The sequence below is a fragment of the Catharus ustulatus genome, chromosome 2, assembly GCF_009819885.2.
Source record: "Catharus ustulatus isolate bCatUst1 chromosome 2, bCatUst1.pri.v2, whole genome shotgun sequence".
Lineage (NCBI taxonomy): Eukaryota > Metazoa > Chordata > Aves > Passeriformes > Turdidae > Catharus > Catharus ustulatus.
The window spans coordinates 116,847,024-116,869,534 of NC_046222.1; the positions used below are offsets into that span (position 1 = coordinate 116,847,024).

General features: G+C 58.5%; 3 protein-coding genes across 3 annotated transcripts in view; all 3 read right to left on the reverse strand.

Annotated features, from left to right (window-relative positions):
* BCOR (BCL6 corepressor) overlaps window positions 1-17,127 on the reverse strand; it is an 81,321-nt gene extending 64,194 nt beyond the window's left edge. The window contains exon 1 of the mRNA XM_033051575.2: window positions 16,933-17,127. The gene's annotated coding sequence lies outside the window, so the exon portion shown is untranslated. The remainder of the gene's footprint in view (window positions 1-16,932) is intronic.
* LOC116992292 (translation initiation factor IF-2-like) lies at window positions 1,706-3,355 on the reverse strand. The gene is made up of 3 exons (XM_033051748.1): window positions 3,272-3,355; window positions 2,372-2,721; window positions 1,706-2,078 (listed from the first exon to the last, which is right to left on the reverse strand). Exons 1-3 carry the CDS (start codon window positions 3,353-3,355, stop codon window positions 1,736-1,738), a joined length of 777 nt encoding a protein of 258 aa, XP_032907639.1. The 3' UTR covers window positions 1,706-1,735.
* Window positions 17,128-19,146: 2,019 nt separating the features above from the next.
* Window positions 19,147-21,941, reverse strand: LOC117010397. Its single transcript, XM_033084832.1, has 2 exons — window positions 21,896-21,941; window positions 19,147-20,374 (listed from the first exon to the last, which is right to left on the reverse strand). Exon 2 carries the CDS (start codon window positions 20,327-20,329, stop codon window positions 19,583-19,585), a length of 747 nt encoding a protein of 248 aa, XP_032940723.1. The 5' UTR covers window positions 20,330-20,374; window positions 21,896-21,941; the 3' UTR covers window positions 19,147-19,582.
* Window positions 21,942-22,511: the final 570 nt, after the last annotated feature.

Here is a 22,511-nt window from a genome sequence, read left to right on the forward strand (position 1 = left end):
TGCGGGCAGGGTGCCCGGTGCTCACGGCGGTGGCCCTGCCCTCTGCGGCACCGGGCAAGGCCTCGCCGCGCCCGCCCCGAAGCCCGCGGGCAGGATGCGGGCGCTGATCCGCCCCGGCCCGGTGCGCCGACCACGGCCGGGGTTTTGCGCTGCTTCCCAGTCCCCAGGGACCTCCCCCTGCGCCCGGAGTTTCCCCCTCCCGCCCTTGAGCAGTCGCCACCCGCGATAAATCGAAATGTCGAGTAGAAAAGGCTTCCCGACACTTTCCCGAGGGCAAGGCGCGGCAGCGCCGTGTCCTCGCTGCCCTGGGAAACCTCCACACGGGCCTCCACGCGAGGCAGCGGAGCGTGTGTGGCGTGGGGGGCTGGGTGCGTCCCCTTGTTCCCCGGCAAAGACACATCGAGGGCAGCGCACGGGAAACGTGATAGCAGCGACCCCGCGCTGCCCCAACGTGCTCAGGGCCGGAGCGGAGCAGGGGTGGCTCGGCGGGGAGCCAAGACGGTGGGGGGGCTTCCCCTGGCTCGCCACACCCCCGATCTCCTCCTGCCGCCGTTCTCAGAAACCCGTCGGTGCCGTGCTCTCGAAGTGAGTGGGTCAGCAGCTGATGACAAGGGGAAAAAAGAAGAGAGCGAGAGAGCGAGCGAGCGAAAAAAAAAAAAAAACTCCCTCCCAAACCCTAGCCTGGCGCGATTACTCATCCCCAGAGTTCCCCTAAGTCAGAGAAACTTGGCAAAGTCCCAAGGCCGAGCCGTTAACACGGTCTGAGGCTCCCCGGGCACCTTCCTCCGCTGGGCCGGAGCCGAGGGGCCCGGGGCTGAGGGGGCCGGAGGCCAAGGCCATCGGGGAATGCGCGTCCCCATCCTCGGCGCTGTTCGCGCTCGAGTTATTGTGGAGCGTTTTATCTTCACAGTCACATCGGCAGCTAACGAAGCTCGGCGGCTGCAGCCCACACGACTTTGGTTCTCTGCATTTATCCTTCAATAAAAGCCGATTCCTTTATTAGAAACAGGAGACGTGTCTCCTACCGCCCCTATCAAATCCCAACTGGCAAGGCGCAGCCGACACCTCCCCCTCAGCCCCCCCCTCCCCGAGAGGGGCAGGCGGCACCACCCCATGGCCTACGTCCCCCTCCCGCCGGACCCCCCACCGCGAGCATCCCGCACTCCCCCGCTTCAATCCCCCACGAACAGGGGCAGCCCTCGTCCCCTTCCACCGGGGCGGCCAACGCCCCCTCCCCGTGATCCCTCCCGGGCAGGAGCAGCCGAGGCCAGCCGGCCCCTCCCGCCCCGAACAGCCCGCGCCGGCACGGGCAGCCGCCACCCCTCCCCTGCCAAATCAATCGCCCCCACCAGGCGCACCCACACGACTTTCGTTCCCCTGCATTTATCGTTCAATAAAAGTCGTTTCCTTTATTAGAAACAGAGGAGACGCTTCTCCCTCCCACCGCCCTCACCTCATGCCCCTTCCGCGGGCGCAGCCGGCGGCCCCCCTACCACGTCGCCCCCCGCCTAACGCGGACCGCCCCACCCCCCCCGCTCCCACCACCGCCGCCCCCTAAAAATAACAATAACAGTAATAACAATAATAACAGCCGCCGTCCCCAGCAGTCGCGGCAGTCAGCACCCCCTCCACCGAGCTCAGCCCCCCCTCCCCTTCCCTCTCAAATCCCCCATCGCTAGGCGCAGCCAACCGCCCCCACCCCGCCCGCCTTTCCCCAGGCGCAGCCAACGACCCATCAAATCCCCTGGCCAGGCATGGCTCGGCCCCCGCCCGCCTCGCAGCCCCCCCGGGCACCGAGCAGGTCTGCGCGGCGGATGCTTGTGTGCGACTCCAATTGGAGCTGCTGCTCCACCGCTACCGGGCGGGGAATGTTTCTCCGGGCGCCGCCGGGAGAGCCGGTGCTCGGAGGATGCCAGCCCGCTTTGCCGTGCCGTGCCGTGCCCTGCCGTGCTGTGCCGTGCCCCTCCTCCGCGGCGCGGAGCGCCCAGCGGAGATCTCCCTGCTGAGGAGGGGCCGGGAGAGAGCGCACTCTGTATCGCATTAAATTAATCGCTCGGCTCCGGAGGAGGCAGGTGATTCTGCCAAACACAATGAGGGGTTTGAGCGCTGCGGAATAAAGCGCTGTTCATGGGGCCGTGGGCGGCGGTGCCCGGCTCCACCGCGGGATCGCCGGCTCCCGGGCGATCTCGGCGCTGCTCCCCGCCGCCGGCCCCAGTGCGGGGAGCTCCGGCTCGGCGCACCCCACCCTCGCCCTCGGGATGGATAAAGGGAGGGCATGGGGAGGGAAACGAGCAGCCGCCCTGGCAGCGGGGGAGCAGCAGCCCCTGGGGACGGGAAACGGGGGGTAAGAGGGGACTGTAGCCAGCTTTACCCACACCCTCCAGCTCCCCGCTGTGCGTCCCATCGGGGGCGGCCCTTTGAGATGGGGGGGCGAGGATCACCCTTCCGAGAGGAAGCAGGGGCCGAGTGACGGGGACCGCGCAGCTCGCCGGGGAGCGCGGGGCCCCTGGGCGGCCTCCGGGCGGACGGTGCGGGGCGGGCGGCGCTGCCAGGGTTCAGGCGGTGGCAGGCGTTGTTTTCCTCGGAGAGCCGAGGAGGAGGAGGAAATCTCCGGGTTTTTAATGAGGGGGTGCAGAAGGGCTGAGCGCTGGGATTACACGGCGCGGAGACAGAGCTGCGGGCTGTGTGTGCGCGCAGGGCTGGTAGTCTCCGCCCGTCTGCCTGCTAATCGCACGTTTTCCGCTGTTAAAAAGAAACCGAGACACTGTGGCCGAGCCCAGCGCTGTCTCTGTGACTGTGACATGAAAAGATGGCGCTCTCTCCCCTCCCCCAGCCTCCCTCTCGGTTTACACTTCCTCCCCAACAGCTTTTGCCTTCCAGTTTTTTAAAGCCCTCTTTGCTCCTTCCTTCCCCCCTCTCCCCTGGCCGGATACCACCAGCTTCCCAACCGGTCGGTGGGTCCCTCTGTTGCGACGATTTTTTTTCCTTTTTTTTTTTTTTTTTTTTTTACCTCGCTATTTTCGCCTCTCCCTTTTCTCGGAAACCTCGATCTCTTTATGTCTCGCTCTTTTGTGAACTTCAGCGGCAGTTTGCAGGAGGCGGGGGGAAGCGGGGGAAGGAAAAGCGGGGAGGGGGTTACCCCGCCGCTTCTGCCCTCCATCCATGTCCCCCCTCTCCCCAGCGGGGGCAGGAAAGTGAGCAGGATCCAGGTGTGTGGGTGTCGGGGCGGGCAGCACGGAGGCTCAGGGAGGTGCCTGCCCGCGCCGGCGACCTGGTCGCGCTGCGGTTGCCCTGGCCGCCGCAGGAGCGCCTGCCGGGGGGGCGAGCCGCGCTGGGGCGGTGCAGAGCGAGGCATCTCCGTCGGAGGAGTTTACCTGCCTGGAAACCTGCGCGCACCAAGGTGGTCCCAGATCCCGGAGAGGGTCCATGAACTGACCACGGACCCGCTCCGAGACAGGAGGGCTACTCTGCTGCCTTCCACATCACTTCTTGCGTTCATCACCAGACCGCTCTAAGTGCTAAGTTTTTTTTGTTGATTTTTTTTTTCCTAAGCCTGCAAATTAAATTCAGCGCCGCTCTCCTATTTTAGTGTCTGTTATGTTAATTGCACTTAGCGCTGGGGCGCTGCTCGCCAGGGATGTATGAAGGCCTCGGAGATTAACCGCAGGCTCTTTCTCGGACTTTTCTGAGCCAGCAATAGGTTCCGAGGGGCTAACAGGGAGTTTTCAAGATCCCATGTGCTTTCGGGGCGTGCCGCTGCTGGCCGGCACCTCTAAACTCGGGACTAGGGACTCTCGGCTGGCAGGTCAGGCTGCCAGCAGCTCCCTGTGCTCCCGCAGATCTATTTGCGTAAGGATTTGCATTGCGGGACGACAGGTATTTTTCCTCCCTGTGGATGGTAAAAATGCAAAATTAGCGTGACTGTTTCTAGGCAGAGAAGCCACGACTACGTGATCTCGCTGAACCTGTCGGTTGTGCTCTCTGGAGGAGCAGGGAAACCGGACACCTTTATCAGTGACCCCCGGAGCCGTTCTCCCGGGCGTTCGCTGTATTTATCGCCATCTAACCCGAGGCAGCCCGCGAGTGCCGTGTCACGGCCCCCTGCCCTGCCCGGGGATGTCCGTGCGGCTGGCTGTGCCCCGCGGTGTCACCCAGCCACTGCGGGAAGGAGCAGGCATGTGTGGCCTTCTCAGGCATGTCCCTTCTCCGGCGTCTACTTCATCTATTCGTTATCAGGGGACGGCGTGTGGAGTGACTGAGCCTAATAAGTTGTCCACTTGTTCATTTCAGGAGCATTGATTTCTGGTTCCAAGGCACTCTGTTCTAGCTCTGGCTACAGCTGCGGGGCATTTCGCAGCTGGTCTTTCGCCTAGACAAATATCAGCGAGAATGTGAGCGTTATTAGCCACATAAATAAATCATTAACGTGCACATAAATGTTATTTTAGCATAACTTCCAGAGAGAAAATATCCCGGCGGGGCAGGCGTGCTACGTTGGACCGGCCTCGTCGCGAGCTGCCCGGCAGCGGCGGGCGGGGGTCGGCGCCCCCCCGGCACGGAGAGGCTCGGCTCTCCGGCTCTCGATTGAACATTAACAGGGCCGGCCGGCGTGCCACGGCCGCAGGGCCTTGCTTCGCAGACCTTTGTCTGCTCTCCCGAGGCCGGGCGGGGACGCCGGGCGCTTTACTCCCCAAACGCGACGGCACTAATGAGATTACCGGCCGGCTGGCCGCGGCTGGGGCTGGGAAGCGCCGAGGCGGCGGACAGAGCCCAGCCCGGGCCGGGCGCTGCTCCTCGTTACGCGGAGCCCACGGCAGGAAGGACGTTTGGTTCTGGCCTCCCGCGAAGGGAGGCTCCCCCCGTGGCCCGGCGGCGAGCGGGGAGCGGCAGCCGCCGCCGCCCGGGCCGCGCTCGCCCTGCCCCGCGGAATCCCGCGGGTGCCAGTAAAGCCCTGCCTGGGAGCCCTGCCAAGGCGGTCTCGCTTTGATATTCCGCGCCACGGCAGCTCCTCCGCTTGCTCCTGATCACGCAAATGCGAGCTTGCCCCGGCACTCTCCATAATAAACACTGAGCGCGTTTCGCTGGGCGCCCAAAGTAAATACTGTATCGGAGAAGCGGGGCTGCGCTAGGAAGCTGAAATCTTCCACTTTTTGGCACTTAGCAACAGACTGAGGCGTCGTGCGCGCCCTCCCCGAGCCGGGCTCGGTGTGATTTACTTTCTGGTTGCAATGCAGATATTCACTTGTCAGTTCAAGGGCAGGACAGAAACTGTGCAAGCGGAGTCTTGTGAACGGAAATCTCCCATTTACGAGGTTCTGCTCCAGCACCAAAAGCCACCCTCCAGCACCTTTGTTCTGCATGCAGCTGCTTTTACACACACACACACACCCCCTCCGCCCTCCACCCAACCACATCGCCATCCAAGCCTTCTTCCCGCGTCTCACTCAGATGGATTCTCAGTTTTTTCCCGACTGACCCTGGGGGAGGAGGTGGGGGGGAGCAAGGGGGAGGGAGCCCGGGAGAGGTTGATGATGAATGACAAGGCGAATGATAAGAGCCGAAGCGACAGCGAAAGCAAACAGAAGTGGTCTCTCGCAGGGCCCAGAACCGTCCGCGGCCACGAGAGTTGTGCCTGTGCCGTGAAGGCAGGGTTGGCCTCCGCAGGCAGCCCGGCTTCTCCGGGGCGAGATAAACACATTTCGGTCACGTGGCGAGCCTATACCGTGCCATGCTCCTATTTGCCTTCCCCGCTCGCTTTTCGCTTTTCACAATAACATGCCATCCGCCAGCCAGCTCCGAGGCCGACCTCACCTCCCTGGCGCCCGGCCAGCCCGCCCGGGCCCGGCCGTGCAGGGAGAAGCCGCGACTCCCGTGGGGAGGTTGCACCTCGGCCTGGGGCTGGCAGCAGCCCAAGCCAGAGCTGGGGAAGCATCCGGCTGCATCCCGATGTGGGGCTGGAACGGGAGCTGGCTGCACGGGGGCGGGAGCGGGGGCCAGGACTGGCCACATCCCCAGGACAGGGCTCGGGAAGAGCGCGGTGTCCCTGCAGGGTGGAGTTTCGCCCGGAGACCACAGGTGCGGGGCGTATGCGAGTGGTGCGGACTTCAGGGCGGGGGGAACCCCGCATCTCCGTCAGCATCGTCCGGGCGTAGAATGGGCTCCGAAGGGAGAAGGGGGGGAACGGGGCACCCGTGGCGAGAAGCCAGCTTTGCTGTTTTAAAATGGCTGAAAAGGGTGTCCCCGGGCATCCCCTTCCCGGTAGCAGCAGCGGCGAAGCCCGTCGCCCCGAGCACCGCGAGCGCCGGCGGCAGCCCCGGTTGGTTGCGGGAACAATGAGCCCCCGCGGGCGCGCCCGGTGCCTCCCCGCTGCCGGGGCCGGCCGGGGGCAGCGCCGCGGGGCCGGGGGTGCGGGCGGCGGGGGAGGCGTTCGAGGGGAGCGGGAGGCTGGAGCCAAGTGTCGCCCCCACCCCCGCCCGGCGGAACGAGCGTGCCGTTTAATCCCTTTATCCCCGCTCGCTGGTGGCAGTGCGAGCCGCCGGGCCGGGAGCCACCCGCCAGCCGCCGGGGAGGCAGCGCGCTGGCTCGGCGCCGCAGATGTCGCCGAGTGGGAGCAGGGAGCCGATCCCCAGCGGCACCACCTCCACAAGGGCAGCGGCCCCCGGGGCACCCGGGCACCGCTTGGCCGCGCACCCTGCGCAGTCCCCGAGGGTTTCCTGCCGTCGGGCAGCGCAGCCGTGCCCCAGCACCCCGCTCGGGGCCCGGCCACCCCCGTATCTCGTTCCCGGGGCAGGCCTCTCTTCTATCCTCGGAGGAGCACGGTCTGCAACCTCCACTGTGAGCGGAGCCCCTGGGCCAGCGAGGAGCAGCCGCCGGTGAGGTGCCCAGGTTGCAGCCCGTGCTCCGAAATCCGGCAATTATGCAAATGCCCGGGACGCTCTCCCCTTTGATCTGAACTTCCTCGGAATGATCCCTTCTCATTACGGGGCATGAAAATGCCTCTCGGACGTGTAAAGTGAGCTACAGAGCTCCTTTCATTCCCTTTTGTTACCAGCACCGGGCTCGTCTCTCCAGCCCCGCATTCCCCAAGCGCCGGGAAAGAGGACGGAAAGGGGCTCCCGGGGGAGGCGGCGGGACGTGGGAGCAGCCCGGGCCGCCGGTTGTCATGGCGAGGCCAAGCGTCTTCCCAAGTTATGTGCGACTAATGGGTCTGTGCCCCGCTCGGCTCCGGGTTCACCTTTCCCCCCGCTGCTCGGCTCCCCGCCGACCTCCCCGCCCGCGCCCCGGGAGGCAGCGGCGGCGGCCCCCGCCCGGCCGAGCCGCGGAGCCCCGTCCCTCTGACTCACTGCCTGCATATCAAACGCCGCGGGGCGGAGGGAGGCGGCCGAGGATTCCCATCGACGGGAGTGCAGTCCTCGAGCGACTTTAAACTCCATCTTCTGCTGCGCTCCTTGCACCTCTTGTTTCAGTGTTGGTAACTGAGGCTACCGAGGCACTGAATGTATCAGGGGTTTAGAATGTCCACACAACCGTGCATATGAATTTCAGGACTCCCAAGAGCCATGGCTGGGATTTTCTGTTATCTTTCTTTTTCTCTTATTTTTTTTTCTTATTTTTTTTTTTTCCCTTTGAAGGGATATTAAGAAAGTTCATGCTGCTTGAAAAAACTACTCTGTAAGAAAAATATTCTGACCATTTGCTGGAGGCCATTTTATGAAACCTCAAGGAGGTTAATAGCTTGCATAATTTCAGGAATACCAGGTCTCTCCTTAATACCTTCTTCTCATTCTCTGCCATTTACTCAGACAAACCAGGAGCTCTGCAGGCCAAGCACTCCCGTGACAGACAATGGATTCCCACCTATTGAGGGGCCTGCACCAGAAAACGGATGGACTTAGTCCCTGCTCTGCTCTTACACGGTACTGAGAGAAAACCTGTAATGTGTCTGTGAGACTAAGGGATGCACATGAAAGAGGACACAGTGCAAGGAGCCCACCCTAAGTATGGAGGTTGCATTTTTCCTTTTGCTGGAATTTGCTATTTCATCTAGAGAAGCGCTGGTAGATGTGGCATGAATAAAATTGTGCTGCTGCAAAACAAAGCTGAGCAAATGGGAGAAGGAGAATTATTTGAACTGTTTCTAAAATGTTGTCATGTTTGTGAACAGCTGCTTAACTCCAGTGTCTAGCAAGCTCTTGGAAAATAAGTTTATTAATAAAAAAAAAAGAAAATGGCAATGCCCCTGTTTGCTTACAATTAAATGATGACAGCTTATAATGCATTCCTTTGAGACCTCCAGTAATATCAGGGCTCAGGGGACTGGAAATACCTAATTCATGGATTTTTTTAAACCAAGAACGGACTGTTATGATCAGCTGGTCTGACCTGCCACATATCATGGGCCAGTGAATTTCAGCCAGACGTTCTTGTATCAGAGCCATAAATTCTGCCTGAGCTTTTAACCTGGCATCCAGTCTTGCTCTGAAGACTTTTAAGTAACAGGAAAAACCACTGCTTGCCTCAGTTGTTCCAGTGGTTATGTCCCCTCACTTCTTTTTTTTTTTTAAAGTACCTATTTCTGCTCAGAATTCATAGAGCTTCATTTTCCAACATAGGATCTCATTATGCCTTTGTCTGCCACATTAAAGAGATCTTGACTATCAAAAATCTCCCCATAGAGACACTTAGGGCACTTAAAGACTGTGATCAAACCAAGTCATAGCCTCCTCTTGGATAAATTAATAGATGGGATTTCTTTAGTCTTTTGCAATAAGATGCGATTCCCAGACCTTGAATCACTCTTTTAGCTCTCTTCTGATCCCATATTAATTTGCCAATGCACTTTTAACATGCAAACACCACAACAGAGCCGGACACAGGGTTGCAGCAACAGCCTCATTCATGTCGGAAGCACTAATGACATCATTAAGTTTATTTGTTTAAAACCCTATGCAGATTGCTTTTATAGATAGCTTTAGCAATACTGACTTTATTAAAACCCCATTTAAAAAGTCACCTGTCTTCATGCAGACTAGCGTTGTTCATCAAAATCACAGTGCTGAGCATGGCTTGACCGAAGTGCAGAGCTAGTTTAGTTTTAATGGCTGGGGCTTTTTCAGTGCTCCTTCAGCCCTAGCCTTCAGTAGGGCTTAATATTTTTTTCTTTTGTCTGTAAGAAGCAACTGCTGCATATTCTCACAATGCACTGGCCCTGGACATACAGCAACAGAGAAGCATGGAGAGAGATTCACTGCACCGTTCCCTCTTTTCCCTGTTCCTCTCTTGCAGTACCAAAGCCCTCATTAAGTTGCTCCAAGACTCAGGGACACTCCTCCCCAGACAGCTCACTGAGACATTCCATGAGGGCTTTTTCAGCCGTGTCCAAGGGTCTGCTTTCACACCTGAGCCCACTGCCCATCCACCTTCTCATGAACATGTGCTCCAAAAGATGGACATTAAGCATATTAGGGCCTGAGTGACATTACACTGGGTTCTGCAAGCCTGGACTCTGTTGTGCAGGAGAGGCAGCCTGAGTTGAAGCCAAAATGTCCTAGATTATTTGGGTGAGACAGGCTCCCAAAAGCCCCAACAGTAGTTGTGCTGGGCTTTGTACAGCAAGGATGAAATAGTCTGACCCAACAATCTGTTTTCTTATTTGTATCCTCAAAAGCAGAAAATCATGTAGAACAGACACGTTCTGGGAAATGGCTGAGCCTCAACTTCATACACTACCTCTGTGCTTCCTAGCAGGAGTCCCACCTGAGCAACACTGCTTTATTTATTTTCTTCCCAAATTGTAGGTCTTTTTTCATGGCTCCAGTTGGAGATTCAGGTTGGTCATGCTCATGCATCAGACCAAAGGTGCATTTCCTACCAAAGGCAATCAGACTGGCATCTTCTAGTTTATTTGGTTTCCCAGGCTGTCCTTACTGAGATCTGTGCCTTAACAGAGGTCGTGGCACATGCTGGAGACTGGGTGAGCTTAGTGGGCCTGCACCATGGTCACCTCCCAGTGGGAAAGTAGCTATGACCTGCCCAGGAAAACTGGTCCCCACATAGGAATTATTCTCCATTTGAACAGAGCTGCTTAAGGGACTTGCATGCCACTTATTCTACCACTACCTCTGGGAATGTGGTGGCAGAGCACAAAGCCAGTGTAGCTACACTTGTTATGCTAAGGTGAACTGTGATGAAGTTCACATTACATTAGAGAACCTTGAGGATGCTACTGCAATACCTGTCAAGGCCCAGCCTGCATAAAGCAACACCAAGACAGGGACAGCACAGTATCAAGGGTTAAGTTTCTTTTATTCTTATGCCCCATCTCACATTTTGCACCATGCAGTTGCATCACATATGCCCCTTTAATCATAAATTATCCATGAGTTTAAATTATTTTTCCCATGACACACAGCACAGTCTTCAAGTCCTGCTTGTAGCAGCCCTCTCTTCGTTTATACTTTCCACGTGCCCTTGTTTTACTATGAGTCAGACACACTTGCCCTCTCTTCCTATGACTTACACTTTCCTACCTCAGAGGACACATATATCAGAAGGCACATCTGATGGCCCAGTTTATGGATATCCTCTCATACAATGGTCATTACTCCTTTCCAGAACCACTGCTAGATAGCCATCGGGTTCAAATCAAACTCTCTATTAGACCTGACTATGAAAAAGCGAGCACAGAGAAGTCACCTTTGTTATAACAAAACACCCTTGAGTTGCACTTAATTCTAGTAAGCAGCACATTATCCTCACTCGCTGTACGAAAACGCGATTTATAATTTTAAAAAGCAATAATCATTCAAGCCATCGGACCTGCAGCTTTCAGGCACTGCATGCTGCAGAATGGGATTGCTTTTCTTCTGTGTAATTTACCTGCAAGCACACGTTGCTCAGCCACTCATGACAACCTGCACTTGCCTCTTGCCAGGCTGCTGCAGCCAACAGTATTTGGGTCTGAGCGACTCTTTTGGGGTCTGCTCCCCTCCACCTCTCTTGGGGGTTTGCCAGTGGTTTTCACAGAGAGCGGAACGAGGCTGCCTGTGTAAAAACCAATGTTGACATTTCCTTGTTTAAATATCATACATCAGAGGGGGGTCACGGGAGCCAAGGCCACCAGAAAGGGTTCCCCCACAAGCTATTATTTCCTTTTAAAAGCACCAGGGACCCAGCAGTCTCAGCTGGGCCTCACACCCACTTGTCTGCCCTTCTCTGTGAGCTGGCTGACTGCTGCCAGTGCCACTTAGCAAATACAGAGGTTCAGGTCTTTTTCTTTCACCACGGGCCTCACTTATCCCTGTGCAGAGGTCTGCTACTTAATGAATGCATCATTTAAGCCCTGTTTTCAAGGCCATGCAAAATACACACCCCATCCACACTCACTTCACTCTTTGCTTGCAAAAATCTACAGCGCTTTCCCATCAAATTTGAAACAAATGGCATTCAAACTTATTTTAAAAATTAATTGAACCAATACATCAACAACTTTCATGCTTTCAGAGTCTGCATGGCCCTCGCCTGGGAAATTAGAACTGCAGGAGGGTAATTTTGCATTTAAATCAATGGAGCTCTCTTTCCTGAGAAGGTTGCTTTCACACTAAGCCAAGCAGTTCTGCCAGGGTTCCAAAGAAGGGAGACCACTAGGTGTCCTGCACCTATGGCACACCTGATCTCCCTGCTAGGAGAGTTTCCTGTCAAGCTGTGGAAGTGGAACCCTCACATCAGCACCATATGGGGCAATGCTGCTCAGGGGTCCTTCTACACCCTGTACCCTGGTTCCTTTCTCTTCCCATTCATCCAAGCAACACCCCACCTACTGTGCCTTATTCCATGCATTTTCCCCCATTCCTGATGTGGGAGTGTCGTGCTGAGAGTGAGCAGGCTGTCAAGGTGATATCAGATGCTGAGCTAGGAAAAAGTGTGTTTGGGGACCACTCAGAAAAAGAGCAGAGAAAGTGACAGAAGACATGGCCTTTCCCAGGGAGGGAACGGCTGCAGGATTTATCTTTTTATCTAAACCCCTGAACAGATTTGCTGCCAAAAGAAAGATAATCCACATTATGTAGAAACACAATTACATTCACATGAACACACACACACAAACACGCACTGTTCCCTTCTAACCACAAGACAGACTTTGGGAGTGGTGGCTTTGGTGAGACATGGCAAAGGAACCCATGACTAAGTCCAGGACCTCACCTGCCTCCCTGTACCACCAGCATAGCACTTGTGTTCATCTGCCTCTATAGACTTTAATGTTTTTCTTCCATTTTTGGGGCAGGCATGAGCAATCTGTCTTCTGTGCCTAGAGAGTGCCCAGCACTCTAAAGTTCCTGGCACATAACACAACATTTGTGAGCCTGGAAAGATAAAGTACCACTCAAATTTAGCATATGTTGATCCCCCTATGTATCTCTGTGTGACCTGAGCCTTACCCTAGCTCAAAACATCTCCTTACTGTTTTATATTTTGATAATGGGAGCAGTACATTAGATGATGCAAAGCAGAGTCTACCCCAAAGAAACAAGTCAGACAGTATAAACAGAGTTTCTAAGAATATGAAGGCATAGTTTAGGTGGCCATGCAGTGGTCTTTAAGAATTTTCCACAACAGGACTTTTGAAATCGTTTTTCCCCTTTTCAGAAGTGTTCTGAGGATGGTGAGATGTCAAAACAGTGAAAAAGAGAGACAAGACTTGACAAACTGTAACTGGGAGAGCATCAAAGGTGTAAGCCTAGCTGCAAGAAGGCCTGCAGGCTGGTGGAGACTGGGTGCCTGCAGGCTGGTGGAGACTGGGTGCCTGCAGCCTGCTACTTCTTGCAGAATTAAGACAAGTAGCAAAGGGCTGAGGTTAGAAAAGAGACCTGGGGTGCACCTGCATTCCAAACTGAAGAAGCTCTCAGTGTACCAGCCAGTGAAGTGAAGAAGCTTTGGTGTACCAGCCAGCTGCTCCAAACCACTGGGGTTTGCCCATTGTGCTTTAGTAATGTTCTCCACTGCTTTGTTTCTGAGGCTTAGCCATCACAACAGCACTGCTAAGGAGATTTTAAAATGCCTTTGGAGCAGCAAGGGGACAGCAGTGGGAAGGCTATCAGAACCACCTTAGTCTGAGATGCTGGGACTTAGATCCATCCAGGCATTAATTCAGTGAAAGCCAGACAGGATCAGGCTGAAAGTGGCATAATGTGCTGTTGGAAGCAAATCCACATAGTTTAAAGTACACACAAACCATTTTTTGTGGGACCTTGGAGTGCTTCACAAGAGTGCTCAAGGGACCAGGTGACTTTAAGCACAGTGAACTTCAGCTGCATAACCAAGACTTAACACTGTAACCACGGCCCTCCCTCAGGTAGGGATGACTGCAAATGGCCAAGCCAACAAGTTGGAAAAGATTGTTTTCCTTTTTCATTGCTACTGTCTGGTCTTCCAGCTTCTTGGTATGCATACTGCTTGAAAAGTGATGTATGTTACCATCAAGATACAAGTCTGTATTTTCTCTCCCTCTGAAATGCTGGATGTACCTAGTCAGAGAGCAGGTCCATGCAGAACCTACAGGGAGGTGTGGAGACCCTGGGGCCATTTTTGCCTACTGCTCTTCAGGTTGCTCAAAAGTTTCAGTCCTGCCTTCAGACAGTGAACAACAAGGCCCAGGGCTAGAAAGAGTGGTGGTAAAGAATAGCTATGCAATATCTCTCCCCTCACAAGGCAGGGACCAAGCAACTACACCCAAACTCCATCAGACCCCTGGGAAATGAGTTTTAGTATTGGTTTGCCACAAACCTTGTCCCAAATACAGAAAAAGGACCTTGTCTCAAGCCAGCCTGAAAGAGTTGTATTGACACAGACATATCTGCTGTTGTCTCATTCTTGCACTCTTCTTTCAGGTTCTTCCTTGGCACAGGAGGGGGTATCCTCAATCCCTCATGTACACATTTACACATACCTGCAGGACTGCTTCCCAACCACAGCTTATATTCAGTTTTCCCCAGACAAGAGTTACTCTGACATCTTCACACACACATGCACAGAGGGATCTTCCTGAATGCCAAATGCATCATCTTTTGCTCTCCTGCTCCCAGGCAGACCAGGGCTCAGCCTGCCCAGGCATGTGCCACACCACACCTCTACTCCATGGTCTGCCCAGTTTGTCCCCATTTCCTGCACCATCCACTGTGCCAACACTTGCCACTTCTGGAGGACCAGAGGGTGCAACAAGGGCACATGAATCATTTACCTCCTAGCCAGTCCTCTTTGTTGGAGTGGCACAGTGCTCTTGCTCCTGCTCCCTAAGTGGTACTCAGAGGTACAGGACAAGTTACAGATTTTTGCCTCTCTGACTTTCGAGCTCAGCAGCAGTACCTCTGCTTGCAGGGCTGCACAGGCAGCTGGCTTGCTGCTGTGCCCCTTTGCTTCCTCTGCCGACACTGATGTGTTAAAACTTCCTCCAAAGGCCAAGGGGGTGGAGAGGAGCAGAGGGAGAAGGCAGAGGTCTGTGGGACACTGGGGATGAGAATCGCTCCAGGGTGCTGGTGACGAGCACAAAGGCAGCTGGTCAGCTCTGCAAGCACAAGGCGATCGGGAGCAGAGGGGCGCAGGCTGGGAGGTGTCACTTGCATGACCTGGGGCCGGGCCATTACCGGGTCGGGGGACAAACCGCCCTGGCTGGCTCCCGTCGGGTTCCCGGGGGGCTCAGACACCGCTCCCAGCCCCACGCCGTGCTGCACGTCCCCCTCGGGGAGCCGGGCGCGTCTCACTGGGACGTCTCCTGGTCCCACGGTCATCCCGGCTAGCTTAGCCCGGGGGACACCCGGAGGAGCCCTGTCCCACTGCTGCCGTCCCCGGCCCCAGCCCCGACGGCACGGCCCGTTCCTGCCCTGCCTGCCTCGCCCAGGGCTGCGAGGTGGTGCTGGCCCTGGGCAGTGTTTTCCGGGCTGAGGAACGTGGCCTGCATCAGCCCGAGCCAAAACCCTGGCCGTGCATGTCACCCCTGTCCGGGGAAGAGCCCGCGGTATCCTGGCTGCCTGGGGGGAGCAGGGAGCTCCAGAAAATACCAAATGCGTGCTTGGACTGCATCAAAGGTATTTATTTTGTTTGTCCCTTGGCTATAACTTTCATCGTTCGCCTTTGTTTTATAGCTGCTCAAGTTTACTTGCAGAATTAAGACAGATTTGGGGGGGAGGAGGGGGAGGAAGGGGGTAGGAAGCCTTTGTTCTCCGGAGTGTGCTTGTCTTACTTTTGCATCATGTGGCCCGAGCGGCACACACACACATCCCCCCCGCCCCGACCGTATTTACTCTATCTCGAGTGAGTCCTTTGAAGGAGAGGGCAGAGTCGTCGTTAACCCCCTGCGTGCCTGCTGGGCCCTCCGCCGGCAGAGCCCGCCTGTGGCGGGGGCGCAGCCGCTCGTGAATCCCGGAGCCGCGGGAGCTTTGACGGACGGCATCACTCGTGTGTCCGTCCCCCCAAAAAATCCCACAGCGGCCATCCCCTGGCGGTCTCCGCTCCAGCAGCACGCAGGGGAGCCAGCGGCGGTGGGCCTCTCGGAGAGAGCCCGGGGATACCCCCTTGATCACTAGCAGACTGGGCTGCTTACACGAGGCTGGAGATGCCTACAAACTCGAAACAGCTGCCGGGCTTTGCTCTGGCCTGACTGCTAAAATACGCCGATCTCCTTTTAATCTGTTTCATATTCACAAATTAAGCACTTAGCCTAGGTAATAAATCATGAGGCAGTTTACGAGGCTAGCAGGAGACAAACAAGTGGAAAGGGAAAACAATCGCCTAAAAGTAGATTCCGTATAACTGAAAATATAACTCGGAAATGTAACAAATGTAACTCGGAAAAGCCTAGTCCGCGCTCCCCGGGGCGGCGGCAGCACCCCGCGGTCCGGGCAGAGCCCCGCCGGGACCGGCCGAGCCCGCACTTGCCGGCGCAGCAGGGCTCCGCTCGCACCCCTCACTCCGGCCTTTGTCTCCCCGGGTACCGGCCGCCCGCACCGGCTCCACCTGGGAGAGACTCCCGCGGCAGTCGGCCTGGAAATAATGACTCGAGCTGGCGATAACCTCGTCTTGTACACACGCACCCCGGCTCGCCTCTGGCTGGGGCGTAGGGGAGGAAAGTCATGATGGAAAAAAAAATTAAGCGCGGACTCGGCTCGAGCCGAGCCGCTCGCAGGAGCCCGCGCAGGATGTGGCACTCCCCGGTGTCCTCGGGGAAGGCAGCCCCGACCGGTGCCAGGGGGCTCCGGAGCGCACGCCGGGCGCAGGGGAAGGCAGCAGCTGGAAAGTAGCGCCTTGGCTACCGGAGTTGTCCCCTGCTCTGTTTCCGGGATGGCCGGTGGAGGGGGGCACTGCAGCTGGCGAGGGGCACACGGCGCCCCAGGCCCGCCAATGTCAGCTCGCCACCCATGGGCGTCGCGGGGCGGGGGACGGAGCTCCGCAGGGCAGGTCCCAGCCCCAGCCCCTCGGCTCCTGCGGCGGGAAAGGGAAACCGGGAGGCGGGCGAGCCTGCAGAAGTGCCGCCCGGGCGCTGGCAGCGAGGGGCCAGGGCTCCGCTGCCCGCGGCGGCAACCCGGGATTCCCCGGCGCTTTGCCCAGAGGCTCTTCTCGGGAGAGCCGCCAGCCACTCTGGGGCACGAAGCCGAAGTCCCCAAGACAAAAGATCCGACGCTAAGACCCCTCCTGGCAAAGTCTCAGCGTGCCGAAAGTATTTCGCCAGAGAGTTTTCCCCCTCCCCCGGCGGAGCTCCGCGCCGGGCCGGTGGCGCCGAGCCGTGGCAGCGGGGCCGCAGCCGGGTGCGGGAGGGGGAGCGAGCAGGGGAGGGCGGCAGCGCTGCTGTGTAGGGGACGGTCGGGAACATCCCCCGGGAGAGGTGAGGGGGGAGTGGAGCCGTGATTTAAAGGAACTCCCGCGAAAGGGAGCGACACAGACCTGCGGCCGTCCGCCGAATCCAATCTGCCGAGCTGTGGGTGCGAAGAGGCGCTGTCAGGGGCTATTTATCTCTCGCCGGAGCGGCGGCTCCGGTCCCCGCATCGCCCGCCGGTAACAATGGCAGCGGCCGGCGGCTTTCCACGCGCCTGGGCGGCGGAATGGATGGCGGAAGATGCCGCCGCGCTCCGCTCACACGGGCTCGTTCATGCATCCCTCTTGGCCAGAGCCTCTCGCTACTGCCGCTCCGCCGAGAGCTCTGGCCCGCTCCCCCCACCCCCCCGCTCCTCCACCCACCCCCCCGCTCCTCCACCCACCCCTCACAGCCCGCCCTTCCCCAATTTTCCATTTTCAGGACTTTGGCACGGAGCCAGACATGTCAGGAGGGGATGAAACTTGACACAGAGATCTCAACCCAGAGCGATTTCCTCCTCCCCCCCCCTTCCCACCTCCCCCGCCCTCGTCCCCAACCCCTAAGTTAACTTGAAGATAGTTTGGCCATATTTCAGTTTGAAAAGAAGGGGAAATTGCAGGTCACTGGTGTATGGTCGGGCCGGGTGCATTTTTTTAATTTAAAACGGTAGACATCGAGGCCTGAAAAGCATCTGCAGCCCGTGCACTTTAACTGCTCCTCCCGGCCGCGGCGCGGTTAACCCTTGTGTGCCTCGGCCGCCTGCCCAGCTCCGCCGGCGTCCCCTGCCCGGAGGGGCTCCGGACCCGCTCGGGCAGCGAGCCCGGCGCGGAGCTGCGGAGGGCGGCCGGGCCGGCGGAGCCGAGAGCTTGGCCAGCCCTTCCCCCCCGCCCCCTTCGCCACCAAACGTCGGGGCTGGGTCGTACCCGCCGGCAGGATGAGGCCCCCGGCGCGGAAGGGCGGCCAAGCGACAAGGAGCTCGCTGAGGGGTCCCCCCGCCGCTCCCCGCTCCCTCCGCCTACATCTCCGCCCTCGGGCGGACCAGGCAGCGCCGGGGCCCCGGGCGACGGGAGGGATGCTCGGCTGCTCCTTTCGCCCTCAGGTGGCCCCCCCTCGGTCCGGGACACACCGGAGGGCTTCCCTCACCCCTGGCCAGCTGGGCATGCTGATAAGGGCGAGCGATAAGGGGAGGTTGGAGGGTGGGGAGGAGGACGGACCCGGAATGAGGGAGGGAAAACTCCCGAAACGAGGAGAGCAGGGAGCGGAGCCCGAGCTAACTCCGGGGAGGATGCCTCAGCACTTTCTCTATTATGCATTTCCAGCACAAGGAAAGCTAATTCCTCCGCTGAGGGCCTCAATCAGGCATTTATTTGACACTCATGATGCATGAACGGCTAAACACTAGTCTAAGCGGAGGATCAGCCGCTAGTTTATAGCTTGCGAGGTTTTTTTTGATGCAGGTGAATTATGTTGATCTCTGAATGCCTCGTATTCCTGGTGGCGGCCGGGGGGTGGAGGGGGGAGAAGAAGGGGAGGAGAGAAAAAGAAAACAAGAAGAGGGGGAGTGTGGGGGAGATGAACTTCTTTAAGCTCCTCTACCGCACACCCGGGAAACATTTTGGCCGGGAGTTTTGGCTGGCACCCCTCCTCACGGCCCTCTCCTGGCTCCCAGTCTTCCCAGCTGTTCCCGCTCGCCCCTGCACGCTGCGTGCTGGCCCGGCCGAGCCCCTCAGCCACTGCGGCCGGGCCGGGCCGGGCCGCTCTGCGGGGCCTCTCCACGGCGGGGAAACGCTCCCCCGGGGAACGGAGAAGTAGCGTGGAGTAGGGAGCGTCACGGAGACAACCTGGAAGGGGGAGAAGAGGAGGAGGAGGGGAGAAACCATATGGAGCAGGAGGGAGGGAGGCAACACGGAACGAGTGAGCGGGAGAGCAGTGGGAAGCCGGGTGGCCGGCCCGGCCCAGGGCGCTGGGGCAGACGGGGGCAGCCCCCGAGGGGCCTGGGGGGCTGAGCGAAGAAGCGTCGGCCAGGCCCTGCTGCCCTCCCTCAGGGCTGCACTTTCTCTCCATCTCCCCCACACTGTCCCGGGCATTGTCCTTTATTCCTCGCCTCCCCTCCCGGAGAATTTATTTTTAATTTTTTTCTCTCCTGCTGGCCTCTTTCCAACTGTTGTTCCAGGACGAAAAAAAAAATAACAATTAAGTAGGAGTCATGTCTTGTGACTTGCACAATCTCTTCTAACGCCTGAGTTCAATTTTACACAACATTTAATACAAATATTAAAAATCAATAAATCAGGGAGGTTGTTAATGAAATGTTACAGTGAGTGTGTGTCACTAGATAGGATTTTGGTGGAAAACATGTCTGATTTAGCAAAAGCCGAATGCAGTTGTATTATTTATCCTTCTGCTAAAAACAAAAGATAAAGGTGTTCATTAAATCATATCAAATCGAATTAAACTCTATTGGCGGGTCCCTCCAGCAGAACAGAAGTATGAAAAGCAGGGGATGGAAAATGAATCTCAATGCATCTCTTGACAACGGAACAGGAATCGGAACGCATTAAAAATAAATCAGAGCGCTGCTGTAGGTCACAACAGAAGGATTCGACTGTAGTGGAATAATGGGACGAGAGACAGAAAGGCAGAGACTACCCTGCAGGTACAGCCTGGCACTAGAAGGGGAAGCCAGGTTTTTTTAACGATAGGTCACACCAGGTCTGTAAGAAACAGTCTTTGCCCCATTCACGCTGCTCCTTCATGTCCCCTTCCCTGGCTGTTGGCACTACAGTGTTCCCCAGATTCTCGGCACGCTGCCAACTCAGCATTTTGCAGGCTGGCTTTGCCTGTCACCCCCTCCCGGGCCTTTGCACCTCTCTCGTTTCTCCACCCTGGCCGATCCCCGCTCTCCCTGGCTCGAATGTGCCGTGCTTTAGCCCGGCCTATCGCGCTATTCAGCAATTGCCCGTGACCCGTCTCAGCCCTCGCAGGAGTCCTTGGGAGCCGTCTGCAGAGCGATCTGCCAAAAAGCTGGCAGCTGCCCGGGCGGGGAGGAGCGGGAGCGCTGCTGACAGCACCAGCCGCCCTGCCCGGCGCCCGTCCCGGTCGCAGCCCCCGATATCTCCAGCTGCGAGGGGTGGCGTGGGGTGACGGGACCGGGGGTGGTTCTCCCCTCTGCCGTGATGTGGCGGTGCAGCACCCCTGAGAGCCCAGGCCGCAGCTCCGCGGAAACTCCAGGGACGTGGCTCGCTCTCGTTCTTCCTCCCGGCGTACCGGGGCCCCAGATCGGGCCGTGCAAAGGTGGCAACCATGGCAGCGGCAAGAGCTCCTCTCCTGCCACCGCCACGCCGGGATAGAAAGGTCTGTGACCGCCGGGGCGAGTGTGGCCGCCCTCTTCTCGAGCTCTCGTCCAGCTTTCCCAGGGTTGGACTTCGCTCCTTCCTTCTTCGCTCTCCTGACACAGCTCCTTTCCTCCTCCTCTGCTAAGGGCATGCAGAGTCCCTTCCTCACCCCGAGAGCGTTGGGGCTTTTCTGTCCCTGTTGGCAACGGGGTGCAAAAGTGATGTCCCCTCCGAGCCCTCCGCGAGCAGAGGGGCTGCACAAAATCCGCTCAGGCGGGGCCCCCCTCCCCCCCGTGTGGGTCTGTGGCGGCCGACGCTGCAGAAAGGCTTGGGGAGACCCCCCCCCCCAGCCCCTGCCCGGGCTCGTTGCTCCGAGAAGACGTGAAGACAAGCCGGGGAGCAGTGCCACTGGAGAGGCTGCGGGGTCAGCTCTGCCCTGCCGCCTGCGGAGCCGGGAGTGAGCGAGGCGGCGGCGGGAGGCAGCGGGGAGGCTGATGCGGCGCAGCCGGGAGTGCTCGGCACCGAGCCCGGAACGCGCCGCGAGAGCGGGAGCGCGGCGCCCCCGCGGTGCGGCCAGCGGGGCCGGCACGGCCGAGCCCCGGCGGCGGAGGGAGCGGGAGGGAACCCCCGAGCGTGGCTGCAAACCCTCCGGCAGACGCCGTCTTGCCGCTTCACGATCGGGAGGCTCCACTCTCGCTCCCTCCACCTCTGCCTTCCTCTCTCCCCGGGGCCGACCGTGCCGCACAGCAGCGGTTGGGCGTGCAGCACCGCCGGAACGCGATAAACAAGGGTGGCCATCTGCCCTCCGCCCGCTGCCAGCCCACCGGCACGGCACCCGCAGAGCAGGGGGTGGCTTGTCCCGGCCCCGCTCCTGTCCCGGGGCCGAGGGAAGCCGGCGGGTCGCAGGGGCGAGGTGAGGGGTCAGGCGGCCGGAGATGCTCCCCGCGGCCGCTCCGTACGCGGCTGCACACTCGCCCCGCGGGCCATGCCGCGGGCTCATCTCGCCGGGAACGCAACTTCTGCTCCGACCTGAAGTTGCAGCTCCTCTGTTTGTTTATTTCCCCGGCCGCGGTGGCCGGCTGCCAAGCACGCCGACCTTGCCTATTAAAAACCCATTTCTCTTGCCCTGCGCGGAGCAGCAGTTTGCTCGCCGCGCTCTGTTGTTCCTTTAAAATAAAGCGCTGCAAAGTCTGCTCGGGGGTGCCGGGGGAGGCTAGTAATGGGGGGGTGGTGGTGGAGCTCTGCCCGCTTCACGCGTCCCGCCCGTGGCCGCGGGTCCCGGGGCGCCTCCCGGAGCAGCCCGCGCCGGCCGCCGCCGTACGCCGGGATCGCGGCGGGGCGGGGTGACCGCCTCGGCTCCCCGGCCAAACCATTTCCTGCCCTCCGGAGCCGCGGCCCCGAGCCGGCGGCCAAGCAGTAGCTGGGTCTGGCTAAGGGACGGCGGGCATCGGGGCTGGGCGGAGAGGTTGGAAAAATCAACACGCGGCAGCGGTGGTGGAGGGCAGCGGCTGATCCCATTAGCCTCGTCAAGCCAGAGCGGCTGAGCCGGAACAGCGGGGTCAGCGCTGCCAGGGGCGCCCCGGGGCGCTGGCCGGAGTGGAGGGAGGGCGATGCTGGGTTCCTCCCCTCCTTATCCCCGTGTCCCTCGGGGTCCCCACGCCCTTATCGGCCGAGACAGCCGAGGTGGGCCGCGGAGGGGTCGTTGCTGCGTACCCACCTCCGGGGGCAGGAGCCCGACACCTTTTTGACGCTGGGTCAGGGGCCTTTTCTGCTCGCCTCTTTGTTCGGCGGCGGCACCGCCCGCCCGAACGCGCTCCGGCCAGCCCGACCCGGCTGGGCCCTGGCTTGCAGCTCCCTCACCCTTGGCACTACCCCTGCGCTCAGAGCCTCCTCCAATACCCGAGGGTGGCCTCTCTCCGCTTCTCCTCTAGGACGATCTAGAAGTCGTCCGAAGCAAGTTGCTTTTAGAGCAGATGCAACAATAAAGTATATTGAAATAAGTCTGCGGTTGGTGAGTTTCCAGCGATACTTAATGGCACTCGCGGTAAACAGTCCCTCTCTGTGCGAGCGGGGAAAATCATCCAGACACAAGCACATTCCACCCTCTTTAGGGCTCCCTGGCTGTTATTATAGTTATTGCATTACTCTGGTGTAAGCCTTTTGTAACTAAGCTTCTATAAAGCCCCGCTTACAAGCACCCTGATTAGAATTTTCCTTGCCAGTAACCAAAGGCCACCCGCTTTCCAGTGCTATACAGAGGGAGCCGTCAACAGCCACCCCTCTGAATGTACGCTTTGTTCCTGGCAACAAGGAAACGAGTGGGCTTCTATTGG